Below are 23,155 nucleotides of genomic sequence, written 5' to 3'. Positions count from 1 at the left end.
TCACCGGAATCCCCCCTCCCATCTGCGCTTGCGCCCTCACCTCCCCACCTCTCCTTGCCCCGCTGACTCCGTGGGCGGAGTCAGGACCTCATCCAATCCCGAGGCGCGCCTTCTCGGCTTTCCTCTGGTTGGTTAGGGGGATCACGTGAGCCAGCCGAGAGCCTGACAGGCCGGGGAGACCTTCTCTGGCGGCCGCTCATTTTTTCACAGCTCTGCCTCCGGCCCGGGGATGGAGCCGGAAGGGGAAGCCGCGGCGGCGGCGGCTGGAAGGAAACGCCTGAGGTGAGGCGGCGGCGGCTCCCGCATGCGCGCTCCGGGGTTGGGGAGGAGAGGGGGGCGCCTCGCTTGTCTGCGGCGGGGCAAGAGCGCTTCTGAGGGCGCGCAGAGGGCCGGCTGGGCGGGTCCTCGAGCCGGCGGCACCTTCCCGGCTCAGCTGTGGCGCGGAATGGTTGTGAGGCTGGAAGGGGGCGGCGGCGACGATCGTAGGCAGTCGCTCCCTCGGCCGTCTCCTGCTGATGGCGGTGCTCAAAGGCCTGGGAAACCCCGGCTCGGCTCTGGCTTGACGGTAGAGATGCTGCTCAGCCTCGGCCGCCTGCCTCGCTCTCGCGCTCAGTTCTCCTGCTGCTGCTCGCCACAGCCTCGTGAACTGGGCTTAGACTGAGAGAGAATGACCGGCCCGGGGATCCTTGTTCAGCTGTATGCCAACGGGGGTGGTGGTGGGGGTTTTGAACCTTTTTCTTCTCTACACTGGCGCTCTGAGCCTCCCTCACAAGATTGTTGTGAGGCTAAACTGAAAGAAAGCAGAACCAGGCCTGCCAGCGATTCCAAAGGTGGGATAAAAACAGGACAACGGCTCATAAATACAAATGCCCACCTGGGAGAAGGAAGGACCGCAGCTAGGATCTAAACCAGGGGTGGCCAAACTTGGTTAACATAAGAGCCACGTAGAATAAACATCAGATGTTTGAGAACCGCAAGACATGAGTATCAGATGTTTGAGACCCACAAGGAAGGAAGGAAAGCAAGTGGAAGGCGGGAGGTGGAGGTAGAAAGAAAGCAACTTCAACTTTAAATGCATTCTCCAAGCCGCCGGCTGGCTTGGTTTGGCTTGGAGAAGCGATTTAAAGAAAATGCCTCCTCCAAGCCAGCCAACATGGTAGTGGGGGCTTCAAGAGCCGCACAATATGTGTGAAAGAGCCACATGTGGCTCCCAAGCTACAGTCTGGCCATCCCTGATGTAAACCATATGGCGGCAACTTGGCTTGATGGCCTCAAGTTGAGGAGGCTGCCCAAAACAGGGGGCCCTTTTTAGCAAAGGGAGTAGTGATTGCCAGTGGATTAGTGAGAAGGGGGTGAGGTCCTGTTGTGTTACCTGAAACCTGTGCCCCTCTCCCTGAGGCTTCAGAAACGCAGAGGGAGGTGCGCGTAGCTGCTCAGATGTTGTTTCCTGTAGCTCTTTAGTTGTGCGTCCTGTTGGACTGACCCCGTCTGAAGTAGATATGGCCTTATGAGAAAGGGTATTGCCTGCTATATCTGCTGCCTGGCTGCTGAATTCTGTGGTGTTGAACCTGAAGAATGACCCCTGGAAAGGCTTCTTCTCAAAGATAGGGAACACATCTGGAAATCTAAGTTGTGCATAGTGATGTGCGCCATGTTTTCTCTCCGACAACAAAAAACTGAGGCATGCAAAATATCAGTAGTTATCTGTAACAAGTGGTGTAGCACAGCCCAAAACACTACTCAGAAATGGATTATCCAGTGCATGTGCCCATCATCTTATGAGTGGCCACATGTCAAATTTAGGTCCCTAGAGGTAACAGAAAGGCTCCTGGCTGTCTCACTCTGGGAATGCATCCCAAAACCAGAGATTAAGTGTCTGCAGCATGCTAGAAGAAGCATGTGACTGGACTCATTAGCTTTTCTTAAATCTTGGGGGCTTAATGGCATTAAACCTTGGAGAATGCAGCACTTATCCATGTGACGCAAGTTGAGGACTTGCATGGAGCAACAAAGGGTGAGTTTTCCCGGTTGGGCATTGCCTTTCAGCCAGGCCATAGTTTCAGTTTTTCATTTGTACTACTTAATTTTACACAAGGGAAAATTCACAAGAGATTCCTGTTTGAACATAACTGAGAGCCTTTCTGGGCCTGGGCTCCTTTGGGTTGGGGGGAATGTGGCATCTTTGGACTTGCCATTTATCATGGCGCTTGACGTGGAGAGCTAACCCCATTTCTGCTGCTGCCCAGCCAGCAGGAACCTTCACCTGCAGCAACAAGTTACACGGTTCTTTGTGGCTTGTGTGGAGGATGTCAGTTCACATTATGAGATCCCGGAAGAAGTCTTAGGCACAACAGATGAAGCATTTCTGAGTTGTGTGTGTGGTGGTGGGGAGACAGGAAAAGCCCCAAGAAATTGGACCACGTTCCTTAGCTAGCTGCTGTATAGTTTTAGGGCGAGATTGCAGATAAGGGCTGCTGACTTCTCTATACACCGAGGGAGAAAGAGGGCTGAAAGTGTATGTATCAAAGTGGCGGCTGCAGCTGTGTTTGCATTTTAGCATCACTGTCTCTTGTTGTTGTGTTTTGTTGTTGTTGGAAGGTTGCACTTGGTAACCTGGAATGTGGGCACAGCTTCTCCCCCTCCTGATGTTACCTCTTTACTTCAACTCAATTTGCAAGGCCTGGCAGTGGACATGTATATTGTTGGGTAAGTATTAAGGAATAAGACTCAGGGTTTCTATTGCCAGTTTTCTTGGCTGGTTTGTGGGTTGCCCCTTGGAGCTCATCTGGTAGCATCACCTGTGAAAGGGACTAGAGACTGCTGTTTTAGTGCACGCATGAACCAAAGTATCCCCTTCCACATCTTCTGGGTTTCTGTGTGCAAAGCATGCTGTTTCAGGGGCAACTTAGCCATGGATGAGGGGACTTAGAAAGAAAAGAGCTGCCATTCATTATTATGCCAGGCCTACAAAGGTTATGGGGTTGTTTGGTATCTTAAGAGTACAGGACGTTCTGTGTGGGTAGTGCTATATTCTAATGTTGCTGAATTCTGCCATCTTGTGGTGATGTTGCATATTCTTTTGTTATGCAGGGCTTGGTGAAGGTATCAATTATGGGGTTTGTTTCAGTTGGCAAACAGGCAGGAAAAAAAAACGTGTATGGCAGTTTCTGATGTGTTTAAGACTGTTTAGTAATGTTGGGTGGTTTTTATCCTTAAGAGGTATGAAGAATATGCGGTTAACTCTGGTGGCTTCAGTTTGCAGGAAGTGAACTCCAAGATTGTGAATTTCTTATCAGACTTGGCTTTTGATGATCCCTGGAGTATTTTTCTTGAGACGATTTTCTCTCCTCTGAGCTATATCAAGGTAACCAACTGACTTTCCTACTGATAGGCTAAAACTCGTATCTTGTACTGGGACCGTTCTCTTTTCCCTGGTTGAGGCAGGGAGCTCTGTGGGGCCTAAGGCAGCTGCTGTGGTTGGCCATTTGCCAATGCTGTCCCTGCCTCAGTGGGCTTTTTGAAATTATAAAAGTAGATGAGATTGGCAAGAACATCATCTTCTGACACTGTGGTTATTTCTTGCACAAAACTGTGCAGAGAGATGCTGAACCCCACCAACATCCCCCCTCCCCCGTCATACAGCAGCTAGGGTCCAGTTAAATGCTACCTAGCACCAAGGGGGAGATTTTCCCTATACACCTCTGGATGTACAGTCAATAGGGGGCTGGTTTATGCATACTTCTTACATCAGTAGATACCTCAAGGTTTTCCTGCCCATCAAATTCTAATTATTAATTTATTCTAGAATGCTTTAAAAATAGGCAAAGCTGCAAGTTTTTACTTATTTGTTTTTAGATAAACAACCCTAACTTTGGTGATGGGGGGTGCCACCACCAAGTAGTCTACCAGAACTTGGGATGAGCCAACTCACTGCTATGGCTGTCACACCTGTCTCCTCGTGTTAGGACTTTTATCTGTCTTAACTGACAGAAGTCTAGTTAAATAAGCTCCTCCTAATGGAAGGGACTGTGGCTCAGTGACACAGCTTCTGCTTGGCATACAGAAGATCCCAGGTTCAATCTCCAGTTAAAGGACTGAGTGGTAGGTGATATGAAGGCCTTTCCATGAGACCCCGGAGAACTGCTGTCTGTCTTAGTAGACAGTATTGACCTAGATGGACCTACAGCCTGATTCAGCAGAAGGCAGTTTCATGAGTTCACGTGGTATGGAGCAGGTGAATGGCCAATTAGAGACAGTCCCCAAAACAACCAGCTGCCCCAAAGCAGCCACATAATCCCATATGATATGCAACAAAATAAGTGCATATGTTAATATCCAAATCCACATTCAGACCAAATGTTGTGTGATATTTCACATTTGTATGTGTCAGATTTGTTTTTGATTGTTTATGTCTTCAATAACTGTTCGAATCTGATAACTCCCCATTTAAGGAGCCTACTAGCTGTCCAATATTTATAGAGAATTTTTTAAAAATTAACTGTAATCTAAGGTTCAGAGACGCTTGCTTCTGTGTTATACTGTACTTGCCATATTGTTTTCTGGACTTGGTTGCTGAGCTGCATATTCCAGTTCTGCTGTAGTTCCTCAGTTATAGGTTTCTGATCATGTGTTAAATAAGTGTATGAAGAGCTGCGGTAATTTTAATTGGAGGTAATTGTGTAGATGTTGTGAAGGAGTAGCCTCGTAAGCACCATTCCTCTGAGTTCCCGGAAGTCAGAAAACCCTGTGTTTGTCTCAAATCTCTGCTTGTTAATGCTGCTGCTTTTAGTAACCCAGGGAGGTATTAGTCTGAACTACTCTCCTTATATCTGTACATAGACCACAGTGGGTGCTGTGCAGCAGGGAGTTCTGTGGTCCAGGGAGTTCACTTCATGAATGGGAAGAGCAACAGTTTTCCTTTGGCTTCAAGTTAATTCCATTGCAGTGGTGTTTGTGGGACTGTCTCCCCTTAGCCCATTGGGAGACAGAGCTTCAGTTCCCTTTCAAGGCTACTAGCTTCCAGGGACATCAGCATTTTTACTTGCCTACAGAATTTAGAGACTATCTTAAACCATTTTTATCCTGTTTTTACGCTTGGGAGACCCACAAGGCTTGTGGCCAAATGTGCAGAGTTTCTGGACTTGCATTTTGCCTAGAGCTTCTGTCCAGTTTCAGGATGGCTTCTTTGTTGCTTTATTTTTGCAGGTCTCTTCCATCCGAATGCAGGGCCTCCTCCTCCTGATCTTTGCAAAGCACGCCCACGTCCCCTTCATACGGAACATTCAAAGCCAGTTCACTCGCACGGGCATGTATGGATACTGGGTGAGCTTCCTTGATTACTGTGGGAGTTTTACACCTCTGGGTTTTTGCTTTTTTGCCTGGAATGTTTAAGTTGGCCACTTGGGTGTACATTTCCCAGCAGAATGCCAAGATCCAGAGCTTGCTTATGTATTTAGAAAACATATTGCCTGTTTCCAGAGCATATCCTCAAGTGTAGTTTCTGAAACAGTGAGATACGCATTTGTAAATTCTACAGCGCTTCATCTGTGCGGCAGTGCAGGATTGTAACTAAAAGGTTTTTTACATCAGCTTCAGCCAAGGGCATGTGACTCCTATTGCACGTGCTTTTCTGCTTGGAGGGAGGCTGGGCTGCTCCCAAGTGCTGCAAGTCTGCTTCTCATGCGTGTGTGATGTGCTGTCAAGTCACTGACAACTAATGGCAGCCCTATGAATGAACGACTCACAAAATATCCTGTCATTAACAGCCTCGCTCAGGCCTTGCAGGCCGAAGGCTGTGGCTTCCTTGACTGAGTCAACCCATCCCATGTTGGGTCTTCCTCTTTTCCTGCTGCCTTCAACTTTTCCTAGCATTATTGGTTTTTTCAGTAACTATGAGAAGACGAGAGTGATCCTGCAATAGCCTCAGTTTAGTCATTTAAGCTCTAGAAAGAGTTCCGGCTTGATTTGACCTAGGACTCACTGGTTTGTGTTTTTGGTGGTCCATGGTATCCATAAAGCTCTCTTTCAGGACCACATTTCAGATGAATCAACTTTCTTCCCTGCCCAAATTTGACATCCATACATAGTAACAGGGAATACTCTAGTATGCCTCTCCAGTGACACATCCTTACGCTTAAGAATCTTTTCTTTAATGGCTGCCCCTTCCCAATCTGAATGCCCTTCTGATTTCTTGATTTCAGTCTCCCTTTTGCTTGATGATGGAGCAAAGGAATAGAAAGTCTCGACCAATTTTAGTTCCATCATGGTCAACCTTAAAGTTGTGTAATTCTTCAGTAGTCATTACTTTTGTCTTCTTGATGTTCAGCTGTAAGCCAGCTTTGGCACTTTTTGCTTTAACCTTCATCAGTAGTCACTTGAGGTCTTCCTGTTTTCTGCCAGTAACATGATGTCATCTGCGTATCTCAAACCGTTACTGTGCCTTCCACCAATTTTAATTCCAACCTTGCTTGCATACCCTATAGTAGGGGTCACCAAGCCCCGGGCCGCGAACCGGTATCAGCCTGTGGACTGTTTCCAACTGGGCCATGCAGCCTCACCGCCCACCCCCCGCGCAGCTTCTCTGCCCCCCCACGCAGCCTCCCCCCTGCTTTCACCATTTTAAGGCTGGGGAAGGGGCTATGAAGCGCTTCCCAGGCCAACCTCCCCCCCAGTCAGCTGAGGAGGCAAGGGCAGCAGCGCTCTTTCAGTGGGTTGCTTGCCTCTGTGATTTTCCCTACTGATCAGCTGAAAATGGTGAAAACGGGGGGGGGGGGGGCAGCGAGGCTGCATGGGAGGGGGGTGGCGGAGGAGGGAGGAGGAAACGGGGGAAGGAGGAGGCACCGCAGGGGGGAGGCTGAATTGGGTGCCCCCACCCTGCCAGCCCTAGGGCTGCGGTGGGCAGGTTGGCCCTGGGGCCAAAAAGGTTGGGGACCACTGCCCTAGTTTCCTTACTGAAAAATCGAAATGGGATGACTTTCCCAGTCCACATGGAAAGGATTTTTATGAACCCTGCTTTAGCCTTTGGACAGCCTCTAAAGAAGGCAAGGAGTATAACTGCAAGACGGGAGACAGCAAGTTGGACCCATTCCCAAAACCTCTTATCATTTTTTTGTATGATGGAGAGACCCAACTCTGCTCACAGTAATTGGTATATATGAACAACTTGCTTCTGTGTCTTGCAAAGTCGAACCTCTGCAGGCTTCGCTTGAATCCTTTATTGAAAAACAAAGCTGCTTCTGCAACAAACTGTTTGCCACTAATACCAGAGCTGTTTAACAAAAACAGAAACACAGTTTAAAGTGTAAACACAATGCACACAGTTTTCATTAGTATTGTGCTTAATAGCAAAGCGCCACATTTTGAAGGAGATAGCAGTTTAGTTAATTTGCAAAAACATTCAACTGCACCCTTGAAACACTGTCAAACTGCTGTTGAGACCGATGGTTGTGTTTTACAAAGTTACAATCGGACATTGCACTTAAACCAGGTCTCTAATGTCTTCCAGGGAAACAAGGGAGCAGTTTCCACCCGTATGTCCCTCTACGGGCACATGGTCTGCTTTGTGAATTGCCACTTGCCAGCCCACATGGAGAATGCGGAGCAACGGCTGGATGACTTTGAACACATTCTGGAGATGCAGCAGTTTGAAGGCGAAAAGGTCCCTGGCGTCTTGGATCATGAGTGAGTGACAGCTACGTTTCCCCAAGGCGTTCTCTGCTGCCTTTAATTCTAGGGAAAGAACTTGTCATTCTAGATGTCGAGTTGGTGTTTTTGAACCAAGCTGTTGCAGGGTCTCAAAGGCTGTTAGAGTTTTTTCAGGGCTGAGCACTGAAATTTATTGTCTAGAGAAAACTGGAAGAGAGGAGAACAATGTAAGCCCTTTGGGTTTTCACTGGGGAGAAAGGTATAGTTGAAGATAACATTTTTAAAAGGAGATATAAAACTTCTGAAAATTTGGGGGCAGTGGAAGAATTCATTTTTCCAGGTTTGTTCTGGAGGGAAAAATTGAAACTTTAGGAGGAAAAAATTGAAATATATGCAATAATTGTTTATTCTTTTTAACATGAACAACATTATTAGGGTTTGTAGAATCTTTTGGGCTCAAGTGCCGTGTTCTACTGGAGAAAGTTTTTCTTCCAGAGGTTTCGTTCTCAGCTGCGGAGAACATCCTCAGTGGCGTTGCAGCCGGAGCAGGCGCTCTGACCTTCTTGGCTGCTGTGCATTGACCCACTCAATGCACAGCAGCCAAGAAGGTCAGAGCGCCTGCTCCGGCTGCAACACCACTGAGGATGTTCTACGCAGCTGAGAACGAAATGTCTGGAAGAAAAACTTTCTCCAGTAGAACACGGCACTTGAGCCTGAAAGATTCTACAAACCCTAATGATGTTACCAGCCGTGAAAACCTGAAATCTTTGATGAACCACATTGTTTCTTTTTTTCTTTTTGGTATTTTTTGTATATTTGTGTGTTTGTGTGTCTGCACCTGGAAGTCATGGTGACCTCTGGTAACTGACCCCTACTGGGGATCTAGAGGTTATTCAGAGAGGTGGCTGAATAGAGCCTGCCCCTGGTCCCCCTGACTGGGTATTTCAAGGTCTCCCATCCAAGTACTTGCCAGAGTCACCCTGTTTAGCGTCTGAGATTTGATGAAATCAAGCTTGCTTGGGCTATCCAGGTCAAGGCCAGCGTGAACAACATCATTGATAATTTAGCATATACAATTTGGCACACTTATAAAATTTAAAATTATAAATAACTTAATTTTTTTCCAAAGAAAATAGCTAGTGTACTCAATATTAAAGAGATAGGGATGCAAATGATATCACTCTGTGCCAGCACATATATCTTAGTTTTTGCAGCTGGAGAAGTAGGAAAAATAAAAAGAAACTAAAGAAAATGTATTATTTGGATAGAAACCATCTCGTATAGTTTCAACAGGACAAGAAGCATTATTTGGATTTATTTAGCATTGCAAACATTGAACTATATACTGTACGTAGCAAAACTGGATAAAAATTATATTTAAATATATCATTGAAAATATTGTATACTTCTAGAATTATCAGTATTTTCTTTGTGAATGCAGGAATGGTCAATATAGCTGACAAGTGTCACAGAGCGTAGATCAAAAAAATCTTCACAGTGGGGTTGTGTACATGTTAGATTTTTCTTCCCTAAATCCTGAAATAAATCCCTTGCTTGTAAGCAGGGCTTTTTCTGAAGCAGGAACTTCATTGCATATTAGGCCACACCCACCTGATGTAACCAATCCTCCAAGAGCTTCCAGGGCTCTTAGTACAGGGCCTAATGTAAGCTCCAGGAGGACTGGCTACATCAGGGGTGTGTGGCCTAATATGCAAAGGAGTTCCTGCTACAGAAAAAGCCATGCTTGTAGGAGGAAAAAGTTTTTAAGGATAGTTCTGAAAACATACCATGTGATAGAAGCAACATCTGTAGCTTTAAGAAACGAATGGCTGCCAAGATCTCTCAAGACTTTGTTGTGAGGTCTCAGTGAATATTGGTGTTCTCTCTGCTACCTCAGTAGTATTGTCAAAGTCTTTGTGCCTTTGTTACTGTCAGTGAAGTTGGGGAAGAAACTGAGAGGTTGGGAGAGAAGGAAGAAAATAGGGAAAGGAGAAAGATGGAGATAGAGGTGAGTAAGAGAGAAGAAAAAGAGGGATGGGCAGGGAAGCTAAGAACTGGGGAGAGGGTGGGTAGACGGTGGAGAAGAAAGCAGGGAAGGGGGGCCCAGTGGCTGCAGGAGGGAGGAAATAGTTGGGGATACAAGTGGGGGAGGGGAAAACAAGAGGGAAAAAAGGTCCCCTGCTTGGCACTATATAATGCTGTAGATTATTTGGCATAAATATCTTCATGTTCTACATTCTGAGCAAGTAAAATATTGCTTTAAAAAGCATATCACTCATATTTTTAAGCAATAAGAGCTTTTTCAATTCTCCCCAAAGCTTCTTGTTTGTCTATTGGAAAAGACTATTGGGGGGGGGGGGAAATCTTCAGGAAAAAACTGTAGAGGAAAAAAAAACTTTGTGAACTGCACCCCCCCCCCCCTTTCAATTTGGTGTAGTGGTTAAGTGTGTGGACGCTAATCTGGGAGAACCGGGTTTGATTCCCCACTCCTCCACATGCACCTGCTGATATGACTTTGAGTCAGTCACAAATTCTTGCAGGCTGTTCCTCTCAAGAGCAGTTTCTGTCAGAGCTCTCTCAGCTCCACCTGCCTCACAGGGCATCTGTTGTGGGGAGGGAAAGAGGATTGTAAGCCACTCTGTGACTTCTTCAGGTAGTGAAGGGCGGGGTATAAATCTAATCTCATTGTTTTTGATCCGCAAGGGACAGAATGCAAGCTGATGAATATAGGTCTTCACTTGCTCTGAAGCCCCTTGTTTGGGTTGGGACAGAAAGGTGTTTGCCTCTCTCCTTTGACGGAACATCCATTTTCTCCTGCCTCTGAGTGGTTAGCCTGATTGCTTAGTTAAACGTGTCATTATTGATTTTGGGTGCTGTTTCCTGTGATTGTATCAGGTATTGAACAAAACAATGCAATTCAGAGCAGAGCTACTGATTAGGAACTTGAGTATTAAGGAGAAATGCAGTTTTTGATTCTTAAGTTCCACCGATCCCTCATTCATAACCCTGCTGTGTCAGTCATCCGATTTTTCCTGTTCCTTTCAATCTCCTACCAACCCAGCAGCATTCTTTTCTGGTTTGGTGATTTAAACTTCCGGATCGAAGACTACGGGCTGCATTTCATCCGAGAGTCAATAAACAACAACAGATTCAGCCTCCTGTGGGAAAAAGATCAGGTACTGCCTCTTAAGTGCTCCTGGTTCTTGCACAGATGCCAAGCATGTCTCATCCTGTCCTTCCCACTGTCTTGCCTCTTCTGGCTTCTCTTGGCAGGAGATGCTCCATTGTTTGTTGTAAATTTGGACAGGTCCACAGACCTTTACATGACTTTCTGACAGTTTATTCATACATTTTACATTGCTGTGCTGGGTGTCACCTTGTTATGGATCCATATCAATTTGGGATGCCTGCCTGGGAGGGTGTTTGGACTTGTCTGGCCTGTTCCTCTTTGACTGCTGTTGTGTCTCTTCTCCCCTCCCACCATGACAACAGAAAGAGAGGCCAGTAGCCCCTCATTTGCTTCAGCCGAGCAGTTGGCATTCCTAAACGGCTTTTTCTTGTTTGTTCAGCTAAATATGGCCAAGAAGAAAGAGGCCTTTCTTCAAGAATTCAGAGAGGGGCCTCTACAGTTCAAACCTACCTACAAGTTTGACCTCAACTCCAATGAGTATGACACCAGGTAAATGCGGTGGGGGATCACCCATTATGGAACCCGGCTCATGGAACTGTAGGCCATGTAGCCCAAGAAGAAGGGGCCTATGGGGAAAAGAGGGGCAGGGCAAGGCAGGCCTCCTCAAGATTAACAGGCTTCTCAGCTGTTCCAAGAAAGTCCCAAACGGAGAAGGAAATGCAGATGGTTTGTTCTAATATTGGTTTGTATTTCCAGGGCACAGAAGATGCTGTTTTGGTTTAAGTAAGGAGCTCTCCATGTGATTCCCTCCCAAGTCTGGAACTGTAGCCTGTTAGATTATCTCTGGCTTCCGAGCTGTTGCTACTGCTCTTTTTCTCTGCGGCTAGAAACCCAACCCCATTGTAGCCAGTTGGCGTGACTGTTCTGACAGCAAAAGAGCCAGTCGCTTTTCGTGTGCAGCAGGGAGTGTCCTCCACCACAATCCAGGAGACAGCATAGAACAAAGTTAGAGTCCTGTGTTAACATTTTCACTGCTTTGCATGCTAATTTACTGCCCACCCTCTATATGTACAACTGCTATTTCTAGTTCCAGTTCCTTGTCAGATAAAGCGTGCTTGCACATAAAAGCTCATACCTTGAATAAAACTTTGTTGGTCTTAAAGGTACCACAGGACTCTTAACTTTGTTCTACTGCTTTAGACCAACACAGCTGCCTACCCAGGAGACATCATGAAATTGGTGTCTTGGGACCAGTTAGTGTGAGCTAGCTCACAATTTTTTAGCCTCTGGCTCGTGTTTTTGTCTTAACTCAGGAAAAATGGCCCCAGAGCTAGCTAATTTATGCAGTAGCTCACAACTTTAATGCCAGTAGCTCACAAAATGGAATTTTTGCTCACAAGACTCCACAGCTTAGAGGGAGTATTGCATGGGACCAATGTTCCCTCTAAGCTGCAGAGTCCCGTGAGCAAAAATTCTACTTTGTGAGCTGTTGGAATGAAAGTTGTGAGCTGTTGCATAAATTAGTTTGCTCTGGGGCCATTTTTCCTGAGCTAAGACAAAAATGTGTGAACTGGAGGCTAACAATCTGTGAGCTAGCTCACCTTAGAGGAAACATTGCTTGGGATCCCGGTCCTTTTCAGTGCAGTTTGTTCAGAGGTGTTCCCCATACTCCTGCTGGTGGCACTCTTGCATTTCCACCAGGCCTCCTGAGTGGGCAGGATGAGACAGGACGGCTGCCCGACACTGCTGGAGGGCACTGTCTGCCTCTCTGCTGGATGCTGTTGAGTCAGCTGGGCTCTGCTTGCCTTGGACCAAACGGCATTAAAGTCTGGGCTGCTTGATTTGTGGTGAAGAACTTTAATCCTTTCAAGCCCTTCAGGTGAGAAGGAAGGGAGGACAGTTGACTCCTCAGGAGATAAGAATTCAGTGGGCGGTTCTCCTTGCATACCTTTCTGACAGCTTTTTGGATGTGATCCAGGCTGGTGTCTTGGGACCAATTGCTTACTTTTCTCTCTCCAAAGAGCTCTATAGAAAATTGTTGTCTTGATGTTCCTGATGATGGGCACTGTGTCCAAAAATTGGAAGGCGGGGGGCAATATCCAAGATGCACCATCCTAATTGTGAGCAACCCTCCCCCAAGCACTTGGCAGTGACGTGGCCTTTTGTGTACCAATGATGCTCCCATAGCAACTTCCCAAGTAGCCTGTCGTGGGTGGAAAAGCTGCTGTTTTTCCTTCTAGTTGCTCTGATGATTAATGTTGATTCACAGTTGATGAAAATCCCCTTCTCTGTTCCTCCCTTAGAGATCTGTTTTGTACGTGTAACACAACTGTGACATCCTGTTAATTGCTTTGTCATTGCAGTACTTTTTGTCCTCTGTTGCTTTTACTAAGCCTGATCGAAGATGCATATAAGAAACTGGTCTGTTTTCTTGCTGCCTCCTTTTGCTCTTCTTTTTTTTGTAGTGGGAAGAAACGGAAGCCTGCTTGGACAGATCGGATTCTGTGGAGGGTGAAAAGCCTTTTGCCCTATGCTTCAGAAGCAGGGGAGGTGCCGGAAAAGCAGGCCATTTCCGTGTCTCTGCACAGCTATGCCAGCCATATGACCTACAGCATCAGCGATCACAAGCCTGTGACAGGGACCTTTGGGTTGGAGGTACGTGGGGTGGAGCAGGGCTTGTTCCCTTTGGGCTGTGAATGTTGGCTTACCTTTTTAGGCCAGAGGGGCTTGAACAGGCTAGGGCAGGGGTGTCGAACATGCGGCCCAGGTGCCAAATCAGGCCCTCGGAGGGCTCCTATCAGGCCCCAAGCAGCTGGCTGTTATTTTCTTCCTTCTCCCTGTCTCTTGCTTCCTTCTCCATGTTTTGCCATGCTTGCTCAAATGCACAAGAGCTACAGAGCAAAGCCTCTATTTTCTCCATTGGCTGAGGCGCCTCCTGTGGGGAGGAAGTAGGAAGGGAGCCGAACTACTGAGCCAAGCCTCTCTTCATTTCCCGTCCTGGTCCCCTGGGGAAGGAAGGAAAGAGCCAGAGCTTCCTTTGCCCGCTTCCCTGGATCCCATGGGAGAGATACAAAGAAAGCACCTTTAAGACTAACGGGTGCTAATGTTTTAAGCAGGTTTTATTTTAAGTTTTTAAAAAAATCTTTAATTATGTTTGTGTTCTTTATAAAGTTTATATCTCTGTTACGTAATCTTATATAGGTATACGCATGGCCCGGCCCAACAAGGTCTCATTTATGTCAGATCCGGCCCTCATAACAAATGAGTTCTACACCCCTGGGCTGGGGTGTCCTTTTCCTAGGCATGGTTTCTGGCCTGTAAAGCCATCTTTTCTGATTATGAGGAGGCAGCTTCTTCATCCCTCGTCAACTTGGTCCACTCTTCACATCCCAGGGGCTCCATCCTGCCTTTTGTTACATCCAGTTGCCTGTGTAGGTTCTTGCAAGCCCTGATGGAATTGGAGAACTGTTTCTCAGTCCCTCATTAGCATTAAGGATCACTGGGTTGCCTTTTCCTTTTTGCCAGCAGCAGCCCCCAGGGAACTGTTACTCAGCAGCAGAGAGTTCTGGGCATGGGTATAGTACTGGGCAGTGCTGCCACCAGAGGCTCCTGGCTTTTTCCTTGCCCTCTCTAGCTGAAGCCACTGGTATCCATCCCATTGGTCACCCTGCACCCTGTGGGCGACTGGAACACGGAACGGGATGTGATCGTCAGCTACTCAGCTCTTTCTGAATTTCAACACAGTGCCTGGGACTGGATTGGCCTGTACAAGGTAACTTTGCGCCGCCGAGTGGGGCTGTAGCATTCGTGAGTTTGGTGCTTATGGAATCAGCTACTGTACAGAAATTAGTCCGGGGTTTCCAACCTTTTTGAGCCAGTGGGCATCTTTAGAACTCTGTCGCAGGGGGCTGGGTGCAACCACAAAATGGCTGCTGCAGGAGGTGAGCCACACACACCAAGAAGAAATCCAAGTGCAGCAAAGATGAGGAGTAACTGGGAAAGAAGGCAAATGCAATTTGGGGCTGTATCAACAGAAGTATAGTGTCCAGATCACGTGATGTGATGGTAGCACTTTACTCTGCTCTAGTAAGACCTCACCTGGAGTATTGTGTTCAGTTTTGGGCACCGCGTTTTAAGAAGGATATAGACAAGCTGGAACGGGTCCAGAGAAGGGCGACAAAGATGGTGAGGGGTCTGGAGACCAAGTCTTATGAGGAAAGGTTGAAGGAGCTGGGCATGATTAGCCTGGAGAGGAAGTGGCTGAGAGGTGATATGATTACCATCTTCAAGTACTTGAAGGGCTGTCATCTAGAGGATGGGGTGAAATTATTTTCTGTGGCCTCAGAAGGTAGAACCAGAACCAACGAGTTGAAATTAAATGAGAAGAGTTTCCAGCTCAACATTAGGAAGAACTTCCTGACCATTACAGCGGTTCATCAGTGGAACAGGCTTCCTCAGGAGGTGGTGGGCTCTCCTTCCTTGGAGGTTTTCAAACAGAGGTTAGATGGCCATCTGACAGCCATGAGGATTCTGTGAATTTAGGGGGAGGCATTTGTGAAATTCCTGCATTGTGCAGGAGGTTGGACTAGATGACCCTGAAGGTCCCTTCCGAATCTTTGATTCTGCAAGAGAATAAAACCAATGCTGTGGTGGCAGCTGCCGCCAGAGCAATGTTATTTTAGTTTGCGCAGCCAATCTGATCGCTAATGGCCCATCAGAAGCTGTCCTGGGCAACAGCCCGCCCCCCCCCCTTCCCGATCCTACTCACTTTCTACAAATACCAGAAAAGGTGGATGCCAGAAAAGGTGTCAGTGGGCACCATCTTGGAGACAACCTGAGTGAGTTGCTGATGAAGCTGTCAAGCACTTGGCAGAACCAGTAGGGTGGGCTCCTGCTCCCTGGGCTCTCTGTTTGCAACCTGGCAGAGCGCCAAAGACTGTCCTCTGCCTGAAGCACACTCAGTTCAGGTTTGGGGTCCTGTGTTGAAGAATGACTGAACAAGGAAGGGCTTTGATGGCTTTTGTGAGGCGAAGGCATGCCATGTTTTAAAGGGTTTGCTAGTGGGGGGTTTTGGTACATACACAAAGCCCCATGGACTGCCTCCATTTGTATCAAGAGCTGGAAAGCCAAGGGGCAGGGGGAGACTTGTGATAGTAACAAAATGAGGCATGCAGAGGGAATTAGTACATGTAAGTCTTTGACAAAAATTCCTGTTTTCAAAGAGACTCACCACCAGTGAGGAGAGGTCTGGCTTTTGGTCTAGCGGCCCTAGAGTCCAGTTCTGCCACTGTGACGTAGAGGGTAGGGATTAGGATCAAGGAGATCTCTGTAACAGGTGACCTTATTCACAAGATTTGCCATCTTTGAGTGGGAAACAGGTGGCAGGGTGGGTCCCGTGTCATTCTGTTATCCCCACAGGAAAAGCCTTCCTCTTTGCAAGAAGCTCACAACAACTGTTTTAAAAAATCTCCCTTGCAGGTGACCTTCAGGCATGCGAATGACTACGTGGTCTATGCCTGGGTGCAGGACAATGAGATTTCCTCTGGAGAAGATGCTAAACAGGTGAGGGGCAAACAGTCCAGAATGGCCAGTGTTGGCTTCTTTCTTTTCTGATGTTGCCAACCAGCTCTTGCTTTTCCTCCCTAGGTTTATCTCAGCACCGAAGGGTTCCCCACGGAAGGAGGACAGTTTCTCCTGGGGTATTACAGCCACACAATGCAATCCATAGTTGGCCTTAGCCAGCACTTCCAGGTAAGCTTCGTAGCTCCTTGAATTGTCAGGTACTTTGCTTTGCATTTGAACACTCCGGGATTGTACATACAAGTCAGGACTTATTCTGAAGCCGCATCTTCAGTTCTTTCCTAGTGGTAATGGTGGTGGTGATGGAAAGGGTCATGAAGCCCTAGCTGACTTGCCCCTTGGGTTTTCAAGACAAGAGATGAACAGAGGTGGTTTGCCATTGCCTGCCTCTGTGTTGCAACCTTTGGCTTCTACCCAAATACTAATCAGGGTTGTCTCTGCTTAGCTCCCAGGATCTGACAATATCAGTTTAGCCTGGACTATCTTTCCTAGCAGGAGCAATTAAATTGGCTTCCAGAGCCAAGCCAGCACCCCCTGGCCCCCAACTACAATCTTACCCCTAGTGTTTTGGGTTTTTTTAAATTTCTGGGCTACACAGAATTGGATCCAAAAGCTCTTGTGCTTACCATTGGATGTGTTTGTGTAGTGCTTGGAAAAGTCCCTTTGATTTTACTTATTTATTTACTGATGCTGCTGCTGCTGCACAGGAGTTCACAATAAAACAGACCAAGTGCAAACACACAAAATGAAGTTACAATTGCTGTAAATTGGCCAAAAGCCTGCTGAGAAAGGAAGCTTTACAGCTGTTCTGTTTACATCCTGCCAAGGGTGTTGATTTCCTGGCCGCCTCAGGCAAAGGCAGACCTGAGGAGCTGCTGCCACAAAGGTACTTTGGTAAAGCTGGTTTCAAATGATGAATGGAGTTTGTATAGTGAGGTGGGGGAGGGGGTAGAGGAAGCTCGGAAGGTCAAGTCCAGCACCTGCAAATGGACCTAGAGGTGCTGAGGTAGGAAGATGCCTTACAGGCTAAGAATGACCTCATTCCTAGCCCTGACAGGAGATGTGTAGCTATATTCTTCTGGCACCCAACTCTTGGGAAGGAGAATACTGCTAGGCATTTAGACAACACTTTCAGAATTCAAAATGCTTCACATACGTTGCCTTGGAATCCTTACGTACTGGATGCTGATCCTCAACAAGCAGGCCAGTACATTAAGAACATAAGAGAAGCCATGTTGGATCAGGCCAGTGGCCCATCCAGTCCAACACTCTGTATCACACAGTGGCCAATATATATACACATACACACACACACTGTGGCTAATAGCCACTGATGGACTTTGCTCCATATTTTTATCCAATCCCCTCTTAAAGCTGGCTATGCTTGTAGCTGCCACCACCTCCTGTGGCGGTGAATTCCACATGTTAATCACCCTTTGGGTGAAGAAGTACTTCCTTTTAACCGTTCTAACCTGACTGCTCAGCAATTTCATTGAATGCCCTCGAGTTCTGGTATTGTGAGAAAGGGAGAAAAGTACTTCTTTCTCTACCTTCTCCATCCCATGCATAATCTTGTAAACCTCTATCATGTCACCCTGCAGTCGACATTTCTCCAAGCTAAAGAGCCTCAAGCGTTTTCACCTTTCTTCATAGGGAAAGTGTTCCAAACCTTTAATAATTCTAGTTGCCCTTTTCTGCACTTTTTTCAATGCTATAATATCCTTTTTGAGGTGCGGTGACCAGAATTGCACACAGTACTCCAAATGAGACTGCACCATCGATTAGTCTGTTTCATTTGGGAAATTTGTATCCTACCTTCCTGCTGTAAATAAAACACAAGAGAGCTTATAGAGGTGACTCTCCCCCCTTATCTGATTTTTGAAATCCTGGCCATCCTCTGAGCTGCTTGGGGCAGCATGTCTGTTCTTTTTTTTCCTTCTCCTGTGGGGTAGGTTCTGCTTAGAGTGAGTGACCGGCTGATCATCACTAGAAAGCTTCGTGGCTGAGTTCTGCACTTCAAGCATTGTGCCACACCAGCTTTCCTTAAATTAGAATACATAACAGAACTAAAAAGATTCAAGTCAGAAAATAAACCAGCATAACATCAATCCAAGGAGCAATGAAAAAGCAGAAAGTGAACCTAGTAACGGCATATAAACTCAGCAGTGCAAGTTACTTAAAACAAGCTGGGAAGACCTGCCAAATGGAAGGTTGTTTGAACACCTTTCCAGAAGAGTGGGGCAGCAGTGGATTAAACCCTGTGGAGGCCCCTAGGCAATCAAAAACTGGGGGGGGGGGGGGCTTGTATATTATCTCCTAATATCTCCTGCAGGCACCTTCTCAAAAGCCCCTTTGACAAAGCTGCAGGGAAGAGGCAGAAAGATCCAAGCTGGCCCGGGGCCCCTAAAGGTGTGGGGGCCCATAGGCCAGTGCCTATTTGTTAACAGGCCCTATTTGGCCTGTTTGTTAATCCGGCCCTGGAGTGGGGGGTTCTCAGGCAGATGGAAGCATTGCCTTGTCCAAAGCCACATGGAAACAGTGCCTTGCCTCAAGACAGAGGGGCGTTTGTGGTAGGGGGTGAATTTCAACAAAGATCTTCTCAGATCACAACACAGCCTCTGAGCCATGAAGCCTCTCCTGCTAGTGCCCGTCTCGGGTCCCCTGTTGACTTTGGGAAAGGAGGAGATGGCTTTTACACACAGGCCCCTCCTAAGTTTATCTCCAGGTCCTGGATGGTCAGCTTGAGGAGTTATCTATTCCACCTGCTTGCTGCTGCTCCAGTGAGTTGGTGGCACTTGGAATCAGCCCTGCATGCTGCTTCCCCTCCCCTGGCTCTACTTACTGGCTGTTCTTTCCGGCAGCTGAAGGGTAGCTAGTGCCATGAGCTGGAATGTGTCTTATCAGCATTTTAAAAAAACCTTATTTGCAAAATTTACCCATGCTTCCTTTCTGTCCTCATCAGGGGCCACCAAAGTGGCAGACGTTGCCAATGTCCTCTACAAAGCTTTCTCTTCCTTTCAGATTCAGCCAAGCAGAATGCAGGCAGCGAAGGACCTGGCATGGGATGGAGAAGCTCTGCAATGTGGAGCTGCTGAATGAGTTCTGAAATGCGCACGTCACCCACAGCACAGGGCTGAGGGACTCCGGGACTCTTCGTGGAGGAAGTGACAGACATTGCGGAGGGGCCTCCTCATGAGTTAGGGCAGCTGGGAGGCGCTGTTTCTTAGGTAACTTCAGCTGCTGTTGCAGGTGGGTTCTCATGCCCTGCACGGATACTAGAAAACCAACAGCTGCGAAATCTTGACTATCCAATGGATAAGTGGCATCCATCCCCCTTCCAATGGCTAGCCAGGGCAGAAGAGCTCGCTGCTTCTCCCTTTCTCCAGGCGCCATTGTTAGGACTAAGACAGTGCACTGAGATGTGGTTAGTCCAGCAGTGCTTCAGACCATAGCTCGTAATATTCAAGAGAGGCGCTTAGAATTTACTGGGAAGCTGAAATACACTTTTTTTTTAAGCTGGAGTGAAAACATAGCTGGGACGTATTGGTTGGGAGGAACAAGCAGTCATGAGACAGCAGACGGGAGGGAGGAAGGAAGGAGGTGAGTCTGTGGTTTGCGTGGCAGTTTGCTTGTGGCTTTTGCTGTCTTCTCCTCTCTGCCTTGCATGCCCATAGCTTTAGTTCTCTTCCAGATTTAATGCTTGAAATAAGGAAAGCAGACATATGCTCAACAAACAGACCTTTGCTTTGCTTTTGAGATTCCTTGATGGTCTGTTTTAATGTTAGGAGGAAGTCTTACAGGCCCCAGCCACCTCCCTGGATTCTCTTTTAAGCTCCATTCTTGCAGGATAAACTATAGGTTCAGGTTCTCCCCCCTGCCCCTTCCCAGGAGCTGTGCAAGAACCAGAAGGCCATAAGTCTCAAATTTGATAGCTGCTGCTCAGAGTCAACCCCTAGTCTGGACTAATACCTACATCTTTGCAGATGTTCACTCCTCGGAGGATTTGCCATACTACAGCTAGTGGGGTGATGCGAGTGCTTTTGCCACAGCTTTGTGTGGATTCAGGTTCTGAAAGTCCCTGTTTGTGGTGGGTGATCACCGTCACACCGAAATCTTTGCATTGCCTCTGAAACAGATGAGGCAATCCATCCCTCATATGCATCCTTGGACCTAGCTGTACAGACCGTTTCTGCGAGCGACCAAAGCAGAAAGACTGTGCGGCATGTATATGGTTTATTTCTCTTCCTGCCAACCTCTGTGCAGGCTTCCTCCGCTTTGTAGAGACTCTGTGTTGCCTGTACGAATTTGCCACGTACAGGTCTCTTGTCCCGAAGTCACTCTAGAAGGGCGAGATGGTGGACAATTCCATTGCATCTGGTGTAGCGGCCCTTGGCTACGATCATAGCATTTGTGTAGTGAGAAGGGGACCCCAAATGAAGGACATTTGGGAGAAGAACCAAGGTCGTCGTTTGAACGCAGCCTGATATTAAGCTGTAGAGGTGAGAGGCATTCATTGCCCCCCTGTTCTCCTGACACACCTGTGCTTGCAGTTATTTTAGTCTCGATCTTCTTGTTGCCTCACAACAGGGCTCCTTTCTGGCCTCTGAAACAGAGCGGGGCTTTTCCTTCTTTCTCATCCCAGCTGGTGCTTCTGGGAGGGCAGAATCATCTCTCTGCAGTTGTAAACTTGGAAGGCTTTTAAACAGGCACAGTTTGTTTTTTTTTAACATGGCTGATAAGTGGTTGTTATCAGCTTAGTTCCTGTCACTGTAAAAGGATTTTAAAGTAGTGCGTACCCAATCTGATTGTAAATAGCTTCTTTTGAATGTCAATTGTCTGTAGGGAAGGGAGTCTGGCTGGCTGGCACCAACCAAGCATCTTTGCTTTCTTGTACCATGACCCTGAGCTTTGGCATTGTGGCTGAGACAGCAAGTTCTTTGAAAGCAAACTGTGTATTAAATAGGAATATATTGATAAAGGATTTACGTAGGTCATTTTCTAATGCTCCTGGGCATTTATCTGGGGGAGTTAAGTTTTGCAATAAACGATCCTGAGCAATTGCTAAGGGCTGGTCGTTTCCCTCTAGAAATTTTTTTTAAAGTCTCCTTTTGTGACCTTGTCATTGCTGCTTAGTAGCATTTTATTTTCTTGCTGCTTTCCAAGTGGTTCTGCTTTGCTTCACTGCATCTCTCAGCCCAGAATGACTTTTAGGTTCAGCCCTGAAATTATGACTCGATATTTTGAAATGCAGCTCTTGAGTAGAGATGGGGAAAAGGGGTTCGCCTAAGAGTTGCTTTGGCAGGAATTTTACAACCATGTTGTGTCAACGCACAGTACTAGCAGTGCAAGCAGTGATGTAAAATTTCCAGAAATTTTGAAGCCACGTAAATCAAATTTGTTTTAGGATGGACTAGAAACTTCAGGAAAAACTGAAATATATGCAATGCTATCTTTCCTATCAAAGCAAAACTTCTTTAACTCTTTTAGAAGTGTAAAATGCATTGTTTATAGCTTAGCACATTTATGGAATCGAAATATATAAAATTGCAAACGTACCCAATGTTTGAGAGTTTCAGACTGCTCTATCCTAGGCTGCCTTAGAACCTCTCTTATTTTTTTTTTTTTTTGCCGTCTGAGAGGTAGGAAAAAAATAAAAATTGAAGGTAGAATTCTGTAGTGAACAAAAGAGTGTATTTGGACAGAAGTATTCATTCAGTCACAGTATGTAGGACTGTAGCATATTTGGATATTAAGGAACTTTGTAACATTAAAAACACTGGACTTTTTAATAATGTATTGTCATTAAACACATTCTAGCATACTGTTACCCAAATTATTCACATTTAAACAACAGATATATTCTTTAAGATACAATATGTGAGTATAATTATTAAGACTGTCTTATTTTATATAAACATTTTCATACTATGTATTTTGAGTGAAATTGTGCTTTTAAAACATTTCCAAAAGCGGAAAAAACATCCATAGTGATTTTTTTCAGTGCTTCTCAAAACTTCCCAGTTTTTTCACTGGACAAATTTTAAAAGTCCTCAGACTTTTAAATGCTAAAACATTTTGACTGAGAAAACCTTTAAGACGCCCTTCCCAAAAGAAAAATAATTAAGAGGCGTTTCTTTTCAGTTCTCCAAATTTTAATCCTTTTTTCCCTGATGGAAAAAGTGGAAAAAGAAGCCTTGGGATTCCTGCCCCCCTTTTTTTATTTCTAGCCCTCAAATCTGCTATTTTTTTCCTGTTTGCTTGAGCAACTCAGAGCATCTTTTTGTAGGCCCTTTCCCATCCCTATTTAGCTGGATTCCAGAATTTATTAACCCCAAAGTCGCTTGCTGCCTGCAGTTGAAAGTCTCTTCCATTCAAAGGTGGGCTTGAGTAGAACTTGGATTGGGGCCTTTGTTGATGGGGTCCTGTAGAATCAGTTACTCTTGGAGGTCTGACTATGTATTGTAGACCATGTGCAGATAATAAAAATAGGAAATGCACACTTAAGGAAGCTACCTCAACTGCCAGTACAGCTATGACTTCTGGCTTACATTACAAGAAATATGGGCTGAGTAATTATCTAAGAACAATTAAAACTTTATTTTTAAAAACAGGGGCAGGAATGTCTTACTGTTCAGAGTGTTTCCTGAAAATACGGAAGGGCCTGACCCTGAAAACTTCCTAATAAGAAAAGCAGAAAAGGGAGTGGATTCTGCCATTACACTGCTTGCAAAGAAACAAAGAATTTGACTTCAAGACATAATTTAAAATTTACTTTTTTGAAACAGAACTCTTTCAGTATGT

At 46.2% G+C, this 23,155-nt stretch overlaps 1 protein-coding gene across 3 annotated transcripts; it reads left to right on the top strand.

Moving 5' to 3' along the window:
* Positions 1–175: 175 nt before the first annotated feature.
* INPP5K (inositol polyphosphate-5-phosphatase K) lies at positions 176–22,175 on the top strand. Of its 3 annotated transcripts, XM_060259287.1 has the most exons (13): positions 176–282; positions 2,599–2,706; positions 3,256–3,364; positions 5,206–5,322; positions 7,505–7,680; positions 10,709–10,820; positions 11,214–11,323; positions 11,531–11,557; positions 13,240–13,429; positions 14,409–14,546; positions 16,253–16,336; positions 16,421–16,525; positions 19,376–22,175. In XM_060259287.1, the coding sequence occupies exons 1-13, from the start codon at positions 230–232 to the stop codon at positions 19,451–19,453; spliced, it is 1,407 nt and encodes a 468-aa protein (XP_060115270.1). In that variant the 5' UTR covers positions 176–229; the 3' UTR covers positions 19,454–22,175. The 3 variants fall into 3 exon arrangements, 2 of the variants coding, with proteins under 2 accessions (XP_060115270.1, XP_060115271.1); XR_009556402.1 differs by lacking the exon at positions 19,376–22,175 and having other exon boundaries at positions 14,300–14,546; positions 16,421–16,505; XM_060259288.1 differs by lacking the exon at positions 11,531–11,557.
* The last annotated feature ends 980 nt before the right edge of the window (positions 22,176–23,155 follow it).

This window comes from Heteronotia binoei, chromosome 18 (genome assembly GCF_032191835.1).
Source record: "Heteronotia binoei isolate CCM8104 ecotype False Entrance Well chromosome 18, APGP_CSIRO_Hbin_v1, whole genome shotgun sequence".
NCBI classification, from domain to species: Eukaryota; Metazoa; Chordata; class Lepidosauria; order Squamata; family Gekkonidae; genus Heteronotia; species Heteronotia binoei.
Note: the sequence above shows the minus strand (reverse complement) of the source record. Positions and strands in the feature narration are given on the sequence as shown.